Source organism: Stenella coeruleoalba (genome assembly GCF_951394435.1).
Source record: "Stenella coeruleoalba genome assembly, chromosome: 3".
NCBI lineage: Eukaryota > Metazoa > Chordata > Mammalia > Artiodactyla > Delphinidae > Stenella > Stenella coeruleoalba.
The window spans coordinates 27741766-27760878 of record NC_137148.1 but is presented as its reverse complement, the minus strand read 5'-3'; the positions used below and the strand labels follow the sequence as shown (position 1 = coordinate 27760878).

The window sequence follows — 19113 nt, the reverse complement described above, 5'->3', positions numbered from 1 at the left end:
TTAAACCTTCTCTTAGCAAGGAACAGGGAGGGAAGTGAGATATTAGTTTATGCTGCTAATCCTTTATTGCCTAAAATTGGCAAAACCCTTGTGAGGAAATGCCACGGGCCCTACAATCATCTGTTGAATTTAGTTTCCAGTATAGTTGACAGGCTATTTATTTCAGAGTGTGTGTTCCTCAGGTATAAAAGGGATGCTAGCAGTCTATGTCAGCCTGGCATGAGTTTCCAAACAGCTTTCCAGCAGTGGTGATGAACTGACATGGCTCTTTCACATGTTATCATGCGGTTGTCCTCAGGCAAAAGGTTTGACTTCGTGAAACTCCTGGAGAAGAGAGGGGTAAAGACGTAGCATGTGCTCTTCAAAGGCACAAGTGATTTGTCTTTCATACTAGCAAAGAGCTGTAGAAAAGGAGCGGGGTAATTATAGCAGCAGAGCAAGGCAGGTTGGGGCTGATGGATGGCCCAAGACAGTCACATCTAACTATAATTCAGAAGTTAGAAGGAAGTCATTTCAGAGCCAGAGATCAGAGCATTCACAGAAGCTGGAGGTCAATGCTTGACAGCTATGATCCGTAAATGTCAGGAGACCTTACATCTTATAGGCCCGCCCCCTGGAGCAACAAGTCTACCACCTCTAAGTGTGAGATTAATCCATGTCAAACATGTGGTAAGTAGATTGCCTGCATGAGAGGGAAGTGAGGGGAGGGTCCCAAATTCTGTCTCCAATTTTATGCCTTGGCTAAAACCCATGACCATTTTAATCCCAGAACTATATGCTTTCAAGAAAACTAATCAGCCTGAGAGCTAGAGAAGGGCGCCATAAAGCAACAACAACGGCAACAAAAGTTACTGTTTACTGAGTGCTAGCTATATGCCAACACCGATCTAATCATATCTAGTCACATTACTTTCGTTTGTTTAACCCTTAAAAGCACCCTATTAGTCATGCTGTGATTATCCTCACTTTGTAGATGGGGAAAGTAAGGCACAAAGAGATTAAGTAACTTACCCATAACCACAAAGTTAGCACATACGCAAGGGTACAAGGTGACCTACCAGCCTATTGTTGGAAAGGGCACTCTGGTCATTCCCTCAGAGTAATTCCCGTATGATTAGGCCTCCCATGAATACCCATGAGAATTCAGTCAAGAAATAATAGAATAGGAGCAGATTAACTATAGACATATGTAGACATGCAGGTGGAAGTATTTATGTAATGGTATGTATTCCAGTGCACACCTCCATGACTACTTTAAGATGATGGACATTGTACAGCATTTTTATATGACTGTGGTTTGCGGTATAAAGTCACAACAGAGTTTGACATGACCCCGCTCTTGTCCTTTAGCTTTTATTCCAGGTGACTAACCCAGGCATCAAGTATGAGTACACAATCCGGAAAGATGGCCTTGACAATGACGTGGAAAAGCTGGTGTATTTCTGGCAGTATGGCCGCTGGACAGAGTGCAGTGTAACGTGTGGGACGGGTGAGAACAGCTCCTCTCTCTTTGAATCCACGTCAGTTTCAGAATAGGCCATGGAGGAAGTTTAAGCCAGCAGTTCGCACTCTCGCCCCTAGGTCTGCAGGGTTCCACAAAGATGGCCCAGGGGCCTCAATAGGGAGTAAATGTGTTGGTCATGGTCTAAAGAAAGAGGCACTTTTTCTTTTATCAGGTTTCCATACTGTCCTTCATGAAAGGTTTTGTTTGCAGAAAGGGTTACATGTCTTTTTTTAAAAAGCAGACCAGAGGGGCTTCCCTGGTGGCGCAGTGGTTGAGAGTCCGCCTGCCGATGCAGGGGACGCAGGTTCGTGCCCCGGTCTGGGAGGATCCCACGTGCCGCGGAGCGGCTGGGCCCGTGAGCCATGGCCGCTGAGCCTGCGCGTCCGGAGCCTGTGCTCCGCAATGGGAGAGGCCACAACAGTGAGAGGCTTGTGTACTGCAAAAAAAAAAAAAAAAAAAAAAAGCAGACCAGAAAGGTTTATAACTTCTCTGGTTGAGGACCTAAGGACCACAAAAGTCAAACCACCCACCATAGGTATCCTTTAAATCATGGCCAAATCCAGACCATAACTGTCTCTCTTAATTCCTAGCCCAGTGTTCTTCTGTCTCCAATTTACCAGTTTTTCATAGCTACAAGAAAAACAGTTTTCTCTCATAAATCAAGCATTGGAGAGCTTCCTTTGCTGTCAAGTGTGTCAGGATGGGACAAGTTCTGCTATGGTAACAAAGAAAACAAAATCTTAAGAACACAATGAAGGTTTATTTTTAACCCAGTCTAAATCTGGCACAGATTAGATGGCCTTGCTTCCTCTTGTAGCTGAGACATCTGAAACTGCCCCACAGGGGAAGGGAGAAATTGAAGAGGCAGACTGGCCCTTAACAACGGCCTGCGCCTGGAGTGACGCAAACCACTTCTGCTCACGTTTCATTCGTTGGCCTCAGCCCTGTGGGCACAATCCAGCTGCAGAGAGAGGCTGGGAACTGTAAAGGAGTATGTGTTTGTAGAGTGCGGACTCTTGTGGCCGCAGTGCTAGATGAACATTTCTGGGGCCTCTGGGGGCAGGGGTCGGGGCTGTTCTGGTACTTGCGGCTCTTCACTCATTTGGGGGCTTTAATAGTAGACTCAGCCTCTCTTTCTCCTTTTGGATCCTGTCCAAGTCTGTTCGGGAACTTTCTGCTTCTATTGTTACTGCTGCTTATAAAACTAGGACAACTATTGGCTGAAGTACCAGAATCAGCAATGTAGCAGAGGGAATCAAAGTGATGGAGAGAAGGGGTCAGGAGAGCACAGCCTCCACCTCCCTGGCTTCCCTCTCGTGTACTTTGCTCCATTTGTTCACTTGCTCCTTCCACCCGCCCACCCCCACCCCCCAGGAAGTAGTCGTGGAAAGAGATCCAGGGACAGACATTGAGTCGTGGCCCATCAGCCTTGTGAACAACTTTCGTATTACTGATTTCTTTCTTTCCCTCCTTCAGTATAGAAAACCAACAGCTCCCTTTTAGAAATCACAGGAATCCTATGTTCATTTCAAAATGTGTGACATCTTGAAAATCCTGAACCTCTGGAAATCTGTCTAGGTCAAATCTGACAGCAGCCGTAAAGGGCATCAGTAAGAGTCAGCCCTGCTCTTCCCACTGCTGCCCAGGAGGGCTGGGATTTTTTGCTGAGAAGCAAAAGCAATTTAAGCAGAAAATAAGTAGGTGAAAAATATTTCCCTGAGGAGAAGTTGGGAGGAAAATGAGGTCATCAGGACTGTAGTTCACAAATACTTTTACGATTTTGCATCCCTTTTGTTCTCTTTTTTGCAGTGATGTACAGGCTTAAGCTTTAAGTTTAAATCATTTATTCCAGGACACCACTGAGAGAAACTCAGCCAGTCCTGCCTGAGCAGGGCCTTCTCAGAGAAACACGAGATTATCCACCCCACACCCCCTTCTATTTCAGCATGGGCCGGACCCTTTGCATTGCTTGTGTAGTATTTCAGAGCGTGGGAAATACAATATAAATGGCTGATTTGTGCAGTGGTCATAAAGATATATTCGTATTTAGCAAGGAGATGAAACAGCCCTACCAAACAGCAGGTGTTTGGCTTTGATACAGCCTGATCCTTCAGGAGCATCTCTGCCTGACTTGGGCAAATGTCACTCTGGTTATTAAACCTTAACAGATGCTATCGTAGTGCCCATGTGCCTACCTGAATTTCAGCCATGCTATCTGAGTGGCAGTGAGCTCTCTTAATTCTGGGAGAGAAGGATGGCAGCGTATCTACCTTCACGCTCTCAGACATAGAGAATGAAATGCTAATATTCACATAAGGCACTCACTGCTAAATATAAAGATGGAAGACTGCCCGAAACACTGAATCATTCAATGATGTATTTTTATTTCCTTTAAGTTAAAACTTTCTATATTATAAAACTAAGTTAAATATGTTACTGAAAAATTAAAGTCACCACTCTAACATACATGCACTTCGGTACTTTGCTTTATTGACTTTCAATATTATTTTCTCTCATCATAGATGTATATAGTTGTGTGCATATGGATGTATTTATGTACATATACACATGTTTTCACTTAACGTCATAACGTGGGTACCATTCCATGTGTTATTCAGTCTCCATAGCTATCATTTTTGTGGATACGTTATATTTCACTGGCAAGACAAAACAAAATTCCCTTAGCCAGTTCCTTATTGATCATCATCGTCTGATGAGCATCTTTGGGCCCATGTAAAGAATGATCTCATTAAATTTTAATTTGTAGATGGAATTTCTAGGTTCAAAAAGTAACATACTTATACCAAATGTTAAGAAACTTATTACCACATTGATTCCCATCAATTGATTCCCATTGATTCCCAAGGTTACAAACAGGTAGTAGCAATCATTTTATTTTATTTTACTTTATTTTATTTTGTTATCGTGTTATTCTAGTTTTACACTTTTTCACGGGAAAATATTACAAAGGCCCCAGCAAAAAGGAGAATGCAATAACAAATTCCTGTAAATCAACCACTCAACTTTATCAGATCTTATTATGTCATGTTTGTTTCAATCTTCATTTTTAAAGAGTAAGAAGTTGCACAAATACACTTGAAGAGCACTGCCTAACTCCACTCCCTTTCCTTTTCCCCCAGAGTTAACTAGGGTCAATGTTTTATTTCCATGTGGGAGAAACACTAGAAGGGAAGGAAAAGAGATAGAAGATCTTGGCAGTGGTCTAGGGAAGTAATAATAGTGGCTTGAACTAAAGCTAAGGTGGTACAGATGGAAAAACCATGAAAATGTGGACATATTTAGGAGCTGTACTAGACTGAACTTAATGGTTGATTCCATTTACCTTTTGATAGAGAGTGGTTTGTGCATGAGGAAGGGTTGAAGGGTGACCCCCAGTGTTCTCCTTCGCATAACTGGCTAAATGGTAGTGTCACTCACTGAAACAGGGAACATGTGACAAGAAACAGATCCCAAGAGGAGTTTATGATTATATGAGTTCAATTAAAGTGCCTATGAGATTTCCAGGTGAAAATGCCCAAAGGCAGTAAGTAACATGCTTATTTTAAAAAGTAAGTCAGTAGACAGTAGGCACTGTCCTAACAAACTTATTTTATCCAGAGTGAACTGTTGTAATTATTTCGTTGTCTTTCTTGGTATTATATTTCTTTATAGATTTTGGAATAGTAATTTACAGGCCTGATTTGAGTGTGATTTCCTTTTAGTTTCTTTTATTTTTCTCTTTCCTGTCCCTTTCCTCCCTTTTTCTCTCTGTGTGCACCCATTCTTTCTAGTTTTTGCAGTTTTTTCCTGACCGCACTGTGGGACCTCATTTCAGGACAGGACTTGCTAAGGTGGTTCAAAATTGCCTCTCCTAGTGACATTGAAAATACGTTAGGAATTATCACAGAGCCAGTCTGGCAGATGGGCTGAGTACTCGCATGAGAAGCTGAGTCCTTACTTTGCAAACTTCCTAGGCCTGAAAGTCATCAAGAGTTAAGGCTCTAAGAAGTTTGTGGTGATGGTGGTCTCCTTCCCATCTCAGGCGGAGCAGTTAAAGCCCTCGTATTTCACGGGGGCTGCGCACATGGCCACCACCCACCACAGCTTCTGGCTGAGAGCCCGGCAAACCCTTCACCTAAGTCCTGCTCACCCTTTTGCCAGGATGTTTACCTACATTTAAGCATTGTGACATTTTGGTCTTCCCTTTTTATATAGTTATAATTTAATATCTTTTATAATTTATATTTTACATATAATTTACATTGTGCATTTGGAGCAAAGAGCTGCTTAAGTATAAATTCAAGAAGATGGGGCTTCCCTGGTGGCGCAGTGGTTGAGAGTCCGCCTGCCAATGCAGGGGACATGGGTTTGTGCCCTGGTCTGGGAAGATCCCACATGCCGCAGAGCAGCTGGGCCTGTGAGCCATGGCTGCTGAGCCTGCGCTCTGCAACAGGAGAGGCCACAGCAGTGAGAGGCCTGCGTACGGCAAAAAAAAAAAAAAAAAAAAAAAAGATGTAATCAGTCATTGGCTTCTTATCTGGATGAAGGCTTTTGGAGGAGAACCAAAACAACGAGTTCCAAGGGGAAGATGAAGCTCTGCCTCCGCTGGCTCAGTCCTGACCCTGCCAAGGAAGAAGGGCCCATTGGGGCTTTGCCTGTGCCCGTCCACCCAAGGCTGTCACACGTCTCTAAGTCAACAGCCCTCCCCTTCCCAACCAGGCAGCTTGTGTTTACAATCAGCTTCTTCTAGCAACTCTGTATCTGTTTGCTTCAAGAGAATATTTTGCCTCCACATATGCACCCCTTCTCCTTTTTTAAAGCATGGATTTAAATGAAGATGCCTCCAGGAACGAGGACAAAATGAGTATATTTACAGAAGAATCCAAAAAATACAATTTGAGGGAAAATGCAATAATTTTTGATGAGATGGGTGAAGGACAAGAAGCGAGTTATGTCGATTATTGTAGACACAATTTTGTGATTAAATCTGGAAAAAAGGCAGCCTGTTCTTTCTGCTTTTATTTTATTAACAGCTGAGGTAGTTAAAGTTATTTAAAATAAAATAAAATTTGTGATTCAAAAAAAATTCACCAAGATGTTATTTCCTTAGTTTGACTATTTAAACATTTTTATCATCTTTGTTCAAGAGCAGAAATCCATATGAAAAATTGGCAAGAGTATTTTATAAATTTAGCTAACTGTCATCAAAGCCAGCCCACTTATTTTCCACAGCCCACTTTTCCAAGGTAAAGAGGACCCAGAGTATACCAGCAACAGGCCTCTCTCTCCACTAGTGTTCGTTCTTCTGTCCTCTCCACCATATTTGCTTTCACTCCTGCCTTATCTGTGGGGCATGACTCTGGGAGAATTTAGGACTAGCTGTCCCTTGGGAAAGGTTGGAAGGGAATGGAATAGCAAGTGCTACCATTCATTACAAGAGGCTTGTTGAAGAAAATTTACCCTGGTCACCCATCCAAAGATCAACCATGAAAGTGCAACCAATGGATTATCTGTGGAGGAACAGCTGCAGAAATGGCTTGACACAGATGCTGGTCTCAATAGGAAGCTTCAGGACTCCTTATTAAACAAAAAAAATATTTTGGCAAAACCTCAAGATCACTTTCCTAAAAATGTAAAAGCCATAGTTTTGCCCCATGGCAACCCTAGTACTGCAGGAATCTGTCAGTTGTAATATATTCTAACCAGAATTCCCATGTGTCTTATAAAACTTACAGCAATGGCACTACTGTCAGACTGTCATCACTTCTGAATGTGACCTTTGCCAGTTGTGTGCTCTGTTGTCTCCTCTGTGCTGTGTTTTTGGTCTAGAAGCACAACAATGGCTTGCACAAAAGGGAGAACATTTTCTCCTGCCCCACCCTGGACGTCACCCTGCTTGGCTGAATTCTCTTTGGAGCGTAGTCATTGTTCCTTTGTTTAAGGAACGTCACATTCTGATAGGAAAAGGCAAATACTGAAAACTCCACTGACATATATACACTAACATGTATAAAATAGATAACGAATGAGAACCTGCTGTATAGCACAGGGAACTCCACTTCGCTGTACACTAGAAACTAACACAACACCATAAAACAACTATACCCCAATTAAATGAAAAAAGAAAACTCCAAAGACCATGCGAAGCTCCTGGAGATTGCTTGCACTGTTCTAAGCTGCCCTAGAAACTAGATCATGTTCATTAGAAATAAATACATGTAGAACAGATACTTACATCACTGAAACTAGTTCTTACAGAGTCTGACAGTATTCCTAGTAAGGCTCAAAATAATCACGTGCATTTGAGATATGTCCACATATCCTTGCTAAAGCGTGAAAATAACAAATAAGGGCACATATTTCACTCTGATCCTGATGGGTGACCATATAGTGATGTTTAGAGGACAGAGAATCAGAGTCAGATACTTCCTTGACTTTTTAAAATTGCGCTCGGCGCTAATCCGTCTGACTTTGTCCTCTGTAACTGTCAGGTAGGATCAACCAAGTCCAGATATTGATCTCTAAAAATATCTGGAGGATTTTTCTTTTTTTTTCAGAATGCGGGCCTCTCACTGTTGTGGCCTCTCCCGTTGCGGAGCACAGGCTCCGGACGTGCAGGCTCAGCGGCCATAGCTCCGGGCCCAGCCACTCTGCAGCATGTGGGATCTTCCCGGACTGGGGCACGAACCTGCGTCCCCTGCATCGGCAGGCGGACTCTCAACCACTGTGTCACCAGGGAAGCCCTGGAGAATTTTTTTAATATGTAGGACTTAATAAAAATAGTAGGATTTATTGAGATGCATTTAAACATATGCTGTGGAATGAGGATTATATAGTTTACCACATGCATAAATATATAAAATAAGCTACGAGTGATACACAGTGGAGACCTGAAAACCTTCCAGTTGTACTTCATTAATGAACTAATGGAAACTCTTAGCCCAGAGTAGCTAATCTGCTTTTTTTAGTGATTGCCCTAGAGTTTGCAATATATGTTTGCAGCTAATCCAATCCACTTTCAGATAACACTGTACCACTTCAGTGTTATGAGTACTTTATAATAACAAAATTATAGGCAGTATGAGTACCTTATAATAACAAAATAATCCTGGTTCCTGCCTCTCGTCCCTTGTATCATTTCTGTGATTCATTTCATTTCTATATGTGTACCTAAGCACATATACATATATATCATATATACATAAGCATCATAATCAAAATAATTGAATACATTATTGGTATTATTATTTTGAACAAACTGTTTTCTGTTAGATCAACTCAGAATAGGAAAAAGGAAAGTTTTTATTTAACCTTCATTTATTGCTTCTTTAGTGTTTTTCCTTTCTTTATATAGATCCAAGTTTCTGATTTTTAATATTTTCCTTTTTTCTAAAGAATTTCTTTTAACATTTCTTTCCTGCAGGTCTATTGGCAATGAATTCCTTCAGTTTTTGTTTGTCTGAGAAATTATTTCTCCTTCACTTTTGAATGGTAATTTCACAGGTGTGGAATTCTAAGTTGGTGGGGTTTTTTCTCTCAACACTTTATTTCACTCTGCTCTCTTCTTGCTTGCGTGAGTTCTGAGAAGTCGCATGCAGTTCTTTCTTTGTGCCTCTGTAGGTAAGGTGTTTTTTCCCTCTGGCTTCTTTCAGGACTTTTTCTTTGTCTTTGATTTTCTGTGATTTGAAAGTGATATGCCTAGGTGTAGTTTTTTGGGGTTTTGGGGGACGTTTATCATGCTTGCTGTTTTGGAGTATCCTGGATCCACAGTTTGGTATCTGATATTAAGTTGCCGAAATTCAGGTTCCTGTGGTAGTCAGCTTATGAGTCTATACTCTGGAAAGTTGGGAAGTTCTGACTCCCTCTATTCACTCGTCTGTCTCTCCAGTCTTGGGAGCAGCAGTTTGCCCTGTGCCCTTTCCTCTCTCATATCCAAGAAGCATTGTTGATTTTTCAGTCTGTTCATCTATTTACTTGTCATTACAACAGAGTGGCAACTTCCAAGTTCCTTACATGTGGAACCTTTAACCGGAATTCTTTCCAAGGTGGCTAATCTAATATTCTCTTATTCTACTGGTCGTCTTAGTCCCTTCCCATCCCATTTTTATCACATGCAGCCAGCAAAGATTAGTCCCTCCCCTGTTTCCAGGGCCTTAGTTTTGTTCCCTAATAGTGCACTTGCTGGGGATTTCTCAGTTGGTTTCTCTGAAGGCTTGCTTTGCTCAACGTACCCTGCAAAATGCTGAATGTTTCCTTTTCTTGTTAACCCTGTGAGTTTTGTGAGATGTTGCAGGCCTCTGACTTTCTTTAAGTGTGTGCTTTGCCTGATTTGTACACAATGGCTGCAGAAGAGGAGTTATAAGCAGGAAAGAATACTTCTTGATCGTGGTAAATTTTGAAAATGGTTCCTACCTGGTTCCATTAAGCATTCTTCAAGCACCAGCGATGCTCCTGTTTGAGCATTTCTTACGTATTTCTTATATAATTTCTTTCTGACCATGACAGTCAATGTATGTAATCAATTCATTGGGATTTCAGGGAGGAAAAAACTATCGGCTTTGAGTCTTACCAATGTGGTGAGAAGTATGGGTTTCAGCAATGGCTAAGAGAATCAATGTGTTTGAGCTCTTGCAGTGATGGGACTCAAGTTCTTCTTGATTGAGCCTTCATTATGAAGGATAGATCTGAACTCATGGATCAAGGAAATCAGAGATGAAGGGGGTCAAAGAGCCAGGAAATACAAAGTAAATATTTAATGGGAACTGAAATTGAAAGTTGGTAGATTTAGGATGGACTTGTCAACAAGATATATGGTTATACCTTTCCTACCCTTGCCATCTTCTATGAAGTTACATGTTATTTCTGTATATTGTAAGGGATTTGTGGCGGTGCCCTCTATTGAGTCATAGAATTTTTATCATCTCACATTATTAAAATCAATGTTATATCCAATTTTAGGAGAATTATAGATTATGTCCTAGTGTAAAATTTAACTTATACTGCTTAACTTGTACTCAAGTGGTTATGAAAAGAGATCTTGGTATTTGTCAGTATTTTAAAAACCATGTATACAGTACTTTGAATCTCTTTCAGGTGATGTGATTAAATATTCAGTGCTTGAGTACCTTTGATCTTAAATTTTGATATAGTAGGAAATATTACATTTTCTGCCGTAGGTGGTTACAGTAAGTTGTCTTTACTTGCTTTCTCTATACCCCTCCTAACTTGAATTTTTGAGCGAGGAAAATCTTATATGAACTAAATTAACCATATAACAGGCTCCCTTTATTTTACAATCTCAGTATTGAATTGAGACTATGATGAGCTATGTAACTGTTTTATTTCGTTTTGGTTTTGGACATAAGAAACTTTATTGCTCTTATATCAAGGTATAATTTCCACTTGAGATGATCAGGTTCAGGGGTATATGAAGATAATTATTTTTTTTAACATCTTTATTGGAGTATAATTGCTTTACAATGGTGTGTTAGTCTCTGCTTTATAACAAATTGAATCAGCTATACATATACATATACATATATCCCCATATCTTCTCCCTCTTGCGTCTCCCTCCCTCCCTCCCTATGCCACCCCTCTAGGGGGTCACAAAGCACCGAGCTGATCTCCCTGTGCTATGCGGCTGCTTCCCACTAGCTATTTATTTTACATTTGGTAGTATATATAAATTCATGCCACTCTCTCACTTCATCCCAACTTACCCTTCCCCCTCCCTGTCTCCTCAACTCCATTCTCTACGTCTGCGTCTTTATTCCTGTCATGGCTCTAGGACCATTTTTTTTTTAGATTCCATATATATGTGTTAGCATACAATATTTATTTTTCTCTTTCTGATTTACTTCACTCTGTATGACAGTCTCTAGGTCCATCCACCTCACTACAAATAACTCAGTTTCATTTCTTTTTATGGCTGAGTAATATTCCATTGTATATATGTGCCACATCTTCTTTATCCATTCATCTGCCGATGGACACTTAGGTTGCTTCCATGTCCTGGCTATTGTAAATAGAGCAGCAGTGAACATTGTGGTACATGACTCTTTTTGAATTATGGTTTTCTCAGGGTATATGCCCAGTAGTGGGATTGCTGGGTCATATGGTAGTTCTATTTTTAGTTTTTTAAGGAACCACCATAGTGTTCTCTATAGTGGCTGTATCAATATACATTCCCACCAGCAGTGCAAGAGGATTCCCTTTGCTCCACACCCTCTCCAGCATTTATTGTTTGTAGATTTTCCAGTGATGGCCATTCTGACTGGTGTGAGGTGGTACCTCATTGTAGTTTTGACTTCCATTTCTCTAATAATTAGTGATGTTGAGCATCCTTTCATGTGTTTGTTGGCAATCTGTATATCTTCTTTGGAGAAATGTCTATTTTGGTCTTCTGCCCATTTTTGGATTGGGTTGTTTGTTTTCTTGATATTGAGCTGCATGAGCTGCTTGTAAATTTTGGAAGTTAATCCTTTGTCAGTTGCTACATTTGCAAATATTTTCTCCCATTCTGAGGGCTGTCTTTTCGTCTTGTTTATGGTTTCCTTTGCTGTGCAAAAGCTTTGGAGTTTCATTAGGTCCCATTTGTTTATTTTTGTTTTTATTTCCATTTCTCTAGGAGGTGAGTCAAAAAGGAACTTGCTGTGATTTATGTCATAGAGTGTTCTGCCTATGTTTTCCTCTAAGAGTTTTATAGTGTCTGGCCTTCATTTAGGTCTTTAATCCATTTAGAGTTTATTTTTGTGTATGGTGTTAGGGAGTGTTCTAATTCCATTCTTTTATATGTAGCTGTCCAGTTTTCGCAGCACCACTTATTGAAGAGGCTGTCTTTTCTCCATTGTATATTCTTGACTCCTTTATAAAAAATAAGGTGACCATATAGCGTGCGTTTATGTCTGGGCTTTCTATCCTGTTCCATTGATCTATATTTCTGTTTTTGGGCCAGTACCCTACTATCTTCATTACTGTAGCTTTGTAGTATAGTCTGAAGTCCGGGAGCCTGATTTCTGCAGCTTAGTTTTTCTTTCTCAAGATTGCTTTGCTATTCGGGGTCTTTTGTGTCTCCATATAAATTGTGAAATTTTTTGTTCTAGTTCTCTGAAAAATGTCATTGGTCATTTGATAGGGATTGCATTGAATCCATAGATTGCTTTGGATAGTATAGTCATTTTCACAATGTTGATTCTTCCAATCCAAGAACATGGTATATCTCTCCATCTGTTTGTATCATCTTTAATTTCTTTCATCAGTGTCTAATAGTTTTCTGCATACAGGTCTTTTGTCTCCTTAGGTAGGTTTATTCCTAAGTATTTTATTCCTTTTGTTGCAATGGTAAATGGGAGTGTTTCCTTAATTTCTCTTTCAGATTTTTCATCAGTAGTGTATAGGGATGCAAGAGATTTCTGTGAATTAATTTTTGTCTCCTGCTACTTTACCAAATTCATTGATTAACTCTAGTAGTTTTCTGGTAACATCTTTACGATTCTTTTTTTTTTTTTTTTTTGGCGGTACGCAGGCCTCTCACTGCTGTGGCTTCTCCCGTTGCGAGCACAGGCTCCAAACGCGCAGGCTCAGTGGCCATGGCTCACGGGCCCAGCCTCTCCGTGGCATGTGGGATCTTCCCGGACCGGGGCACGAACCCGCGTCCCCTGCATCAGCACGCGGACTCTCAACTACAGTGCCACCAGGGAAGCCCAGGATTCTATATGTATAGCATCATGTCATCTGCAAACAGTGACAGCTTTATTTCTTCTTTTCCAATTTGGATTCCTTTTATTTCTTTTTCTTCTCTGACTGCTGTGGCTAAAACTTCCAAAGTTATGTTGAATAATAGTGGTGAGAGTGGACAACCTTGTCTTGTTCCTGATCTTAGAGGAAATAGGTTCATTTTTTCACCATTGAGAACGATGTTGGCTATGGGTTTGTCGTACATGGCCTTATCGTGTTGAGGTAAGTTCCCTCTATGCCTACTTTCTGGAGGGTATTTAACATAAATGGGTGTTGAATTTTGTTGAAAGCTTTTTCTGCATCTATTGAGATGATCATACGGTTTTTCTCCTTCAATTTGTTAACATGGTGTATCACATTGATTGATTTTCGTATATTGAAGAATCCTTGCATTCCTGGGATAAACCCCACTTGATCATGGTGTATGATCCTTTTAATGTGCTGTTGGATTCTGTTTGCTGGTATTTTATTGAGGATTTTTGCATTTATGTTCATCAGAGATATTGGCCTGTAGTTTTCTTTCTTGTGATATCTTTGTTTGGTTTTGGTATCATGGTGATGGTGGCCTCGTAGAATGAGTTTGGGAGTGTTCCTCCCTCTGCTATATTTTGGAAGAGTTTGAGAAGGATGGGTGTTAACTCTTCTCTAAATGTTTGATAGAATTCGCCTGTGAAGCCATCTGGTCCTGGGCTTTTGTTTGTTGGAAGATTTTTAATCACAGTTTCAATTTCAGTGCTTGTGATTGGTCTGTTTATATATTCTGTTTCTTCCTGGTTCAGTCTTGGAAGGTTGTGCTTTTCTAAGTATTTGTCCATTTCTTCCAGGTTGTCCATTTTATTGGCATATAGTTGTTTGTAGTAATCTCTCATGATCCTTTCTATTTCTGCAGTGTCAGTTGTTACTTCTCCTTTTTCATTTCTAATTCTATTGATTTGAGTCTTCTCTCTTTTTTTCTTGATGAGTCTGGCTAATGGTTTATCAATTTTGTTTATCTTCTCAAAGGACCAGCTTTTAGTTTTATTGGTCTTTGCTATTGTTTCCTTCATTTCTTTTCCATTTATTTCTGATCTGATCTTTATGATTTCTTTCCTTCTGGTAACTTTGGGGGTTTTTTTGTTCTTCTTTCTCTAATTGCTCTAGGTGTAAGGTTAGGTTGTTTATTTGAGATGTTTCTTGTTTCTTAAGGTAGGATTGTATTGCTATAAACTTCCCTCTTAGAACTGCTTTTGCTGCATCCCATAGGTTTTGGGTCACCATGTTTTCATTTTCGTTTGTTTCTAGGTATATTTTGTTTTCCTCTTTGATTTCTTCAGTGATCTCTTGGTTATTAAGTAATGTGTTGTTTAGCCTCCATGTGTTTGTATTTTTTACAGATTTTTTCCTGTAATTGATATCTAGTCTCATAGCATTGTGGTCAGAAAAGATACCTGATACAATTTCAGTTTTCTTAAATTTACCAAGGCTTGATTTCTGAACGAAGATATGATCTATCCTGGAGAATGTTCCATGAGCACTTGAGAAAAATGTATATTCTGTTGTTTTTGGGTGGAATGTCCTATAAATATCAATTAAGTCCATCTTATTTAATGTATCATTTAAAGCTTGTGTTTCCTTATTTATTTTCATTTTGAATGATCTCTCCATTGGCAAAAGTGGGGTGTTAAATTCCCCTACCATGCATGTGTTACTGTCGATTTCCCCTTTTATAGCTGTTAGTGTTTACCTTATGTATTCAGGTGCTCCTATGTTGGGTACATAAATATTTACAGTTGTTATATTTTCTTCTTGAATTGATCCCGTGATCATTATGTAGTGTCTTTCTTTGTCTCTTGTAATAGTCTTTATTTTAAAGTCTATTGTGTCTGATACGAGAATTGCTACTCCAGCTTTCTTTTGATTTCCATTTGCATGGAATATCTTTTTCCGTCCCCTCGCTTTCAGTCTGTATGTGTCCCTAAGTCTGAAGTGGGTCTCTTGTAGACAGTATATATATGGGTCATGTTTTTGTATCCATTAAGCCAGCCTATGTCTTTTGGTGGGAGCATTTAATCCATTTACATTTAGGTAATTATTGATATGTATATTCCTATTACCATTTTCTTAATTGTTTTGTGTTTGTTATTGTAGGTCTTTTCCTTCATTGTGTTTCCTGCCTAGAGAAGTTCCTTTAGCATTTGTTGTAAAGCTGGTTTGCTGAATTCTCTTAGCTTTTGCTTCTCTGTAAAGGTTTCAATTTCTCTGTCAAATCTGAATGAGATCCTTGCTGGGTAGAGTCATCTTGGTTGTACGTTTTTCCTTTTCATCACTTTAAATATGTCTTGCCACTCCCTTCTGGCTTGCAGAGCTTCTGCTAAAAGATAAGCTGTTAACCTTACGGGGATTCCTTTGTATGTTATTTGTTGTTTTTCCCTTGTTAATTTTAATATTTTTTATTTGTATTTAATTTTTGATAATTTGATTAATATGTGTCTCGGCATGTTTCTCCTTGGATTTATCCTGTATGGACTCTCTGCACTTCCTGGACTTGATTGACTATTTTCTTTCCCATATTAGGGAAGTTTTCAACTATGATCTCTTCAAATATTTTCTCAGTCCCTTTCTTTTTCTCTTCTTCTTCTGGGGCCCCTGTAATTCAAATGTTTTTGCATTTAATGTTGTCCCAGAGGTCTCAAAGACTGTCCTCAATTCTTTTCACTCTTTTTTCTTTATTCTGCTCTGTAATAGTTATTTCCACCCTTTTATCTTCCAGATCATTTATCTGTTCTTCTGCCTCAGTTATTCTGCTCTTGATTCCTTCTAGAGAATTTTTAATTTCATTTATTGTGTTGTTCATCATTGTTTGTTTGCTCTTTAGTTTTTTCTGGGTCCTTGTTAAACATTTCTTGTACTTTCTCCATTCTGTTTCCAAAATTTTGGATCATCTATACTATCATTATTCTGAATTCTTTTTCAGGTAGTCTGCCTATTTCTTCTTCATTTGTTTGGTCTGGTGGGTTTTTACCATGCTCCTTCATCTGCTGTGTGTTTCTCTGTCTTCTCATTTTGCCTAACTTACTGTGTTTGGGGTCTCCTTTTCGCATTCTGCATGTTCATACTTCCCATTGTTTTTGGTGTCTGCCCCCAGTGGCAAAGGTTGATTCAGTGGGTTGTGTAGGCTTCCCGGTGGAGGGGACTAGTGCCTATGTTCTGGTGGGTGAGGCTGGATCTTGTCTTTCTTGTGGGCAGGACCGCATCTTGTGGTGTGTTTTAGGGTGTCTGTGACCATATTGTGATTTTAGGCAGCCTCTCTGCTAATTGGTAGGGTTGTGTTCCTATCTTGCTAGTTGTTTGGCATAGGGTGTCTAGCACTGTAGCTTGCTTGTTGTTGAGTGGAGCTAGGTCTTAGCACTGAGATGGAGGTCTCTGGGAGAGCTTCTGCCGTTTGATACTATGTGGAGCTGGGAGGTCTCTGGTGGACCAGTGTCCTGAACTTGGCTCTCCCACTTCAGAGGCACAGGCCTGACACTCAGCCAGAGTGCCAAGACCCTGTTAGCCACGTGGCAGATGAGTGGTTTATTACCGAGGATTTTAAAGCACAGGTACCAATAGCCGGATGAAGAGATTCATAGCATTAGGTCGAGAACAAAGAAACTTCAATCCTCTTGGAGTTTGGAGCCCAGCACGGTGGCACGTGGAGGCATTCTGCTTCACCAACTTGGAAGCTCTCTGAAACCCCTCCTTTTGTATTTTAATGGTGGCTTCACTACACAGCCATGGTTGATTAAATTCTTAGGCATTGGTGATTAATTCCTGAAGATAATTCTTAAAAAGTAGAAGGTCTTAACTGATCTCTCACTGCTAGTATCTAATAAGATTTACCAAATATTTACAGGTGCATGGTGACACTCTCATTGCTATGTGGAGAAAGCAACTCAGAATCCTCTATAAATAACATTTTGAATTTGATTGTCATATATTTTAGAATGTGATTGATTTCCACTTGATGCCCTTTTCAAGTAAATACTTCTAGATAAGCAGCTAACGTAGTTCTGGGCCAATATATTGATTGGCATCCTTAATTAACTAGAATTTCTTTGAGGTCTGTGTTCAATGTGTAAGAGAAAGGGGCCAAAAGCAAAGCCAGATTAAAAGCCAATATCATTTGTCTTTTTTGAATACCAGGGAAATTTCAAGGTCATACAGATTCAGCCTTAAGCTCTTCTACTTTCTGCATTTGCAGTGTTACATCATGATTACTGCTCTTAATAGGATGACCTCATTCTAACCCCCTCCACAAGAGGTATTACAATATGCTATGTCAAAGAAAGATTCTGTTATTCCAGCAGTTGGTTTACAGAGTTAATTAATGACTATGTCACTCAAGACTGATGGTTTGATTTTTTTTTACTGCAAAGGAGACATTATCAGTCAGGGTGCCCTGCACACCCAAACAGAATACCTTGACTACTTTCAAAGGTGTGGGTTGGACTTAGGGAAACCAAGAAAGATGATTCATTACCTCTGTCCATTAATAGTAGAGGATTGGGGGAACAAGGCTACCATCCTAGGCCTGAAGAAGTAAAAGAAGGAGCAGTTATCCTAAGAGACAGCGCCTCCATTCCCCAAATCCAACTGGAAGCCACAGCAATCTATAGCATCAGCTTCCCAGGGTTCCGAGCAGCTGCAGAAGGGATCTGGAATGGAAACAGAAAAAGTGTAACACAGGAGAAGATGAAATGAAAAGTCAATAAAATCAGTAGTGGTTAGTGTCCTAGCAAGCCAAGCTGTATTGTAGCTCTGGGTCTTGTCTTGAGAAAGGAAGAAAGCTAGCATTTATTGAGTACTGTTCCACTTACTACTGCTATATAACATATCAACCTAAATTTAGTACAGTAAAACAGCCCTCATTTTACTATGCTCCTGGTCAGAAATTTAGACAGGATGCAATGGGGATGGTGTGTCTTAGCTTCACAATGTTTGGCATCTCACCTAGGAAGACCTAGATGGCTAAGAATGACTCAGATGTCTGGGAGCTGGAGTCATCTGTAGGCTTCTGTGCTCAGATGACTGGCACCTGGGCTGGATGGCTCACTGGGGACTATCAACTGGAGCACCTACACCTGGCCTCTCCAAGGGTGTAAGCTTCTTACCCCATGGCAGCAGAGGCTCCTGAGAGTGACAGATCCAAAAGAATCAGATAGAAGCTGCATGGTCTTTTATGACCTAGCCTCTGAATTCACACAACTTCATTTCTGCATTCAGTCCCAGGCCAGGGTAACTAGAGTCCGTGTCATGATGGAGTGATATCATGGTCACATTGTAGAAGAACACGCCAGATGAGAGATTATTTTTGCAGCCATCTTTGGAAAATACAACTTGTCATATTCACATTTACTAAGGCAATATGAACTAATAATTTTGAAACTTTCTGACAAGAGTTGCAACAAACTATTTTCCAAGTTAATGGTAAAATTACATTAACCAGAATCCTCTTATTAGCCAGTGTTTTCAATGATTAAACTTTATCTTCCCTTCATGGATTATAGATTTTTAAATGTGAATGACACTCCCAGAAATCAACTAGCTCAGCATCCTGCCCTTAACCAGTCTGAATGTCATTATTCTCATTTTCCTGCAGTTAGCCAAGTGATGGGTAGAAGGAAAAGTAGACACTAGAACCCAGGACCCTTGGATTTTATTTATTTAACCAGAATTTGATAAGGCATGAAATTATAGATTAAATTTTACCAAATGAACCCACAAGCATCAAAGTAGAGGCAGAAGCACCTGGCCAGGTATTGTGTTCCTATAACATGGGAGAAATCAATCTTCTGAACTGGAGCCCCTCAATGGAGGGTTTGGGCTTAGCTTTGTATGTGTCAAGTGAGAACTCA

At 40.1% G+C, this 19113-nt stretch overlaps 1 protein-coding gene across 1 annotated transcript in view; it reads left to right on the top strand.

Annotated features, from left to right (window-relative positions):
* Positions 1-19113, top strand: part of ADAMTS12 (ADAM metallopeptidase with thrombospondin type 1 motif 12) — a 384522-nt gene that overhangs the window by 270943 nt on the left and 94466 nt on the right. The window contains exon 16 of the mRNA XM_079918928.1: positions 1351-1489. Coding sequence (XP_079775054.1) covers positions 1351-1489 — 139 coding nt within the window. The remainder of the gene's footprint in view (positions 1-1350; positions 1490-19113) is intronic.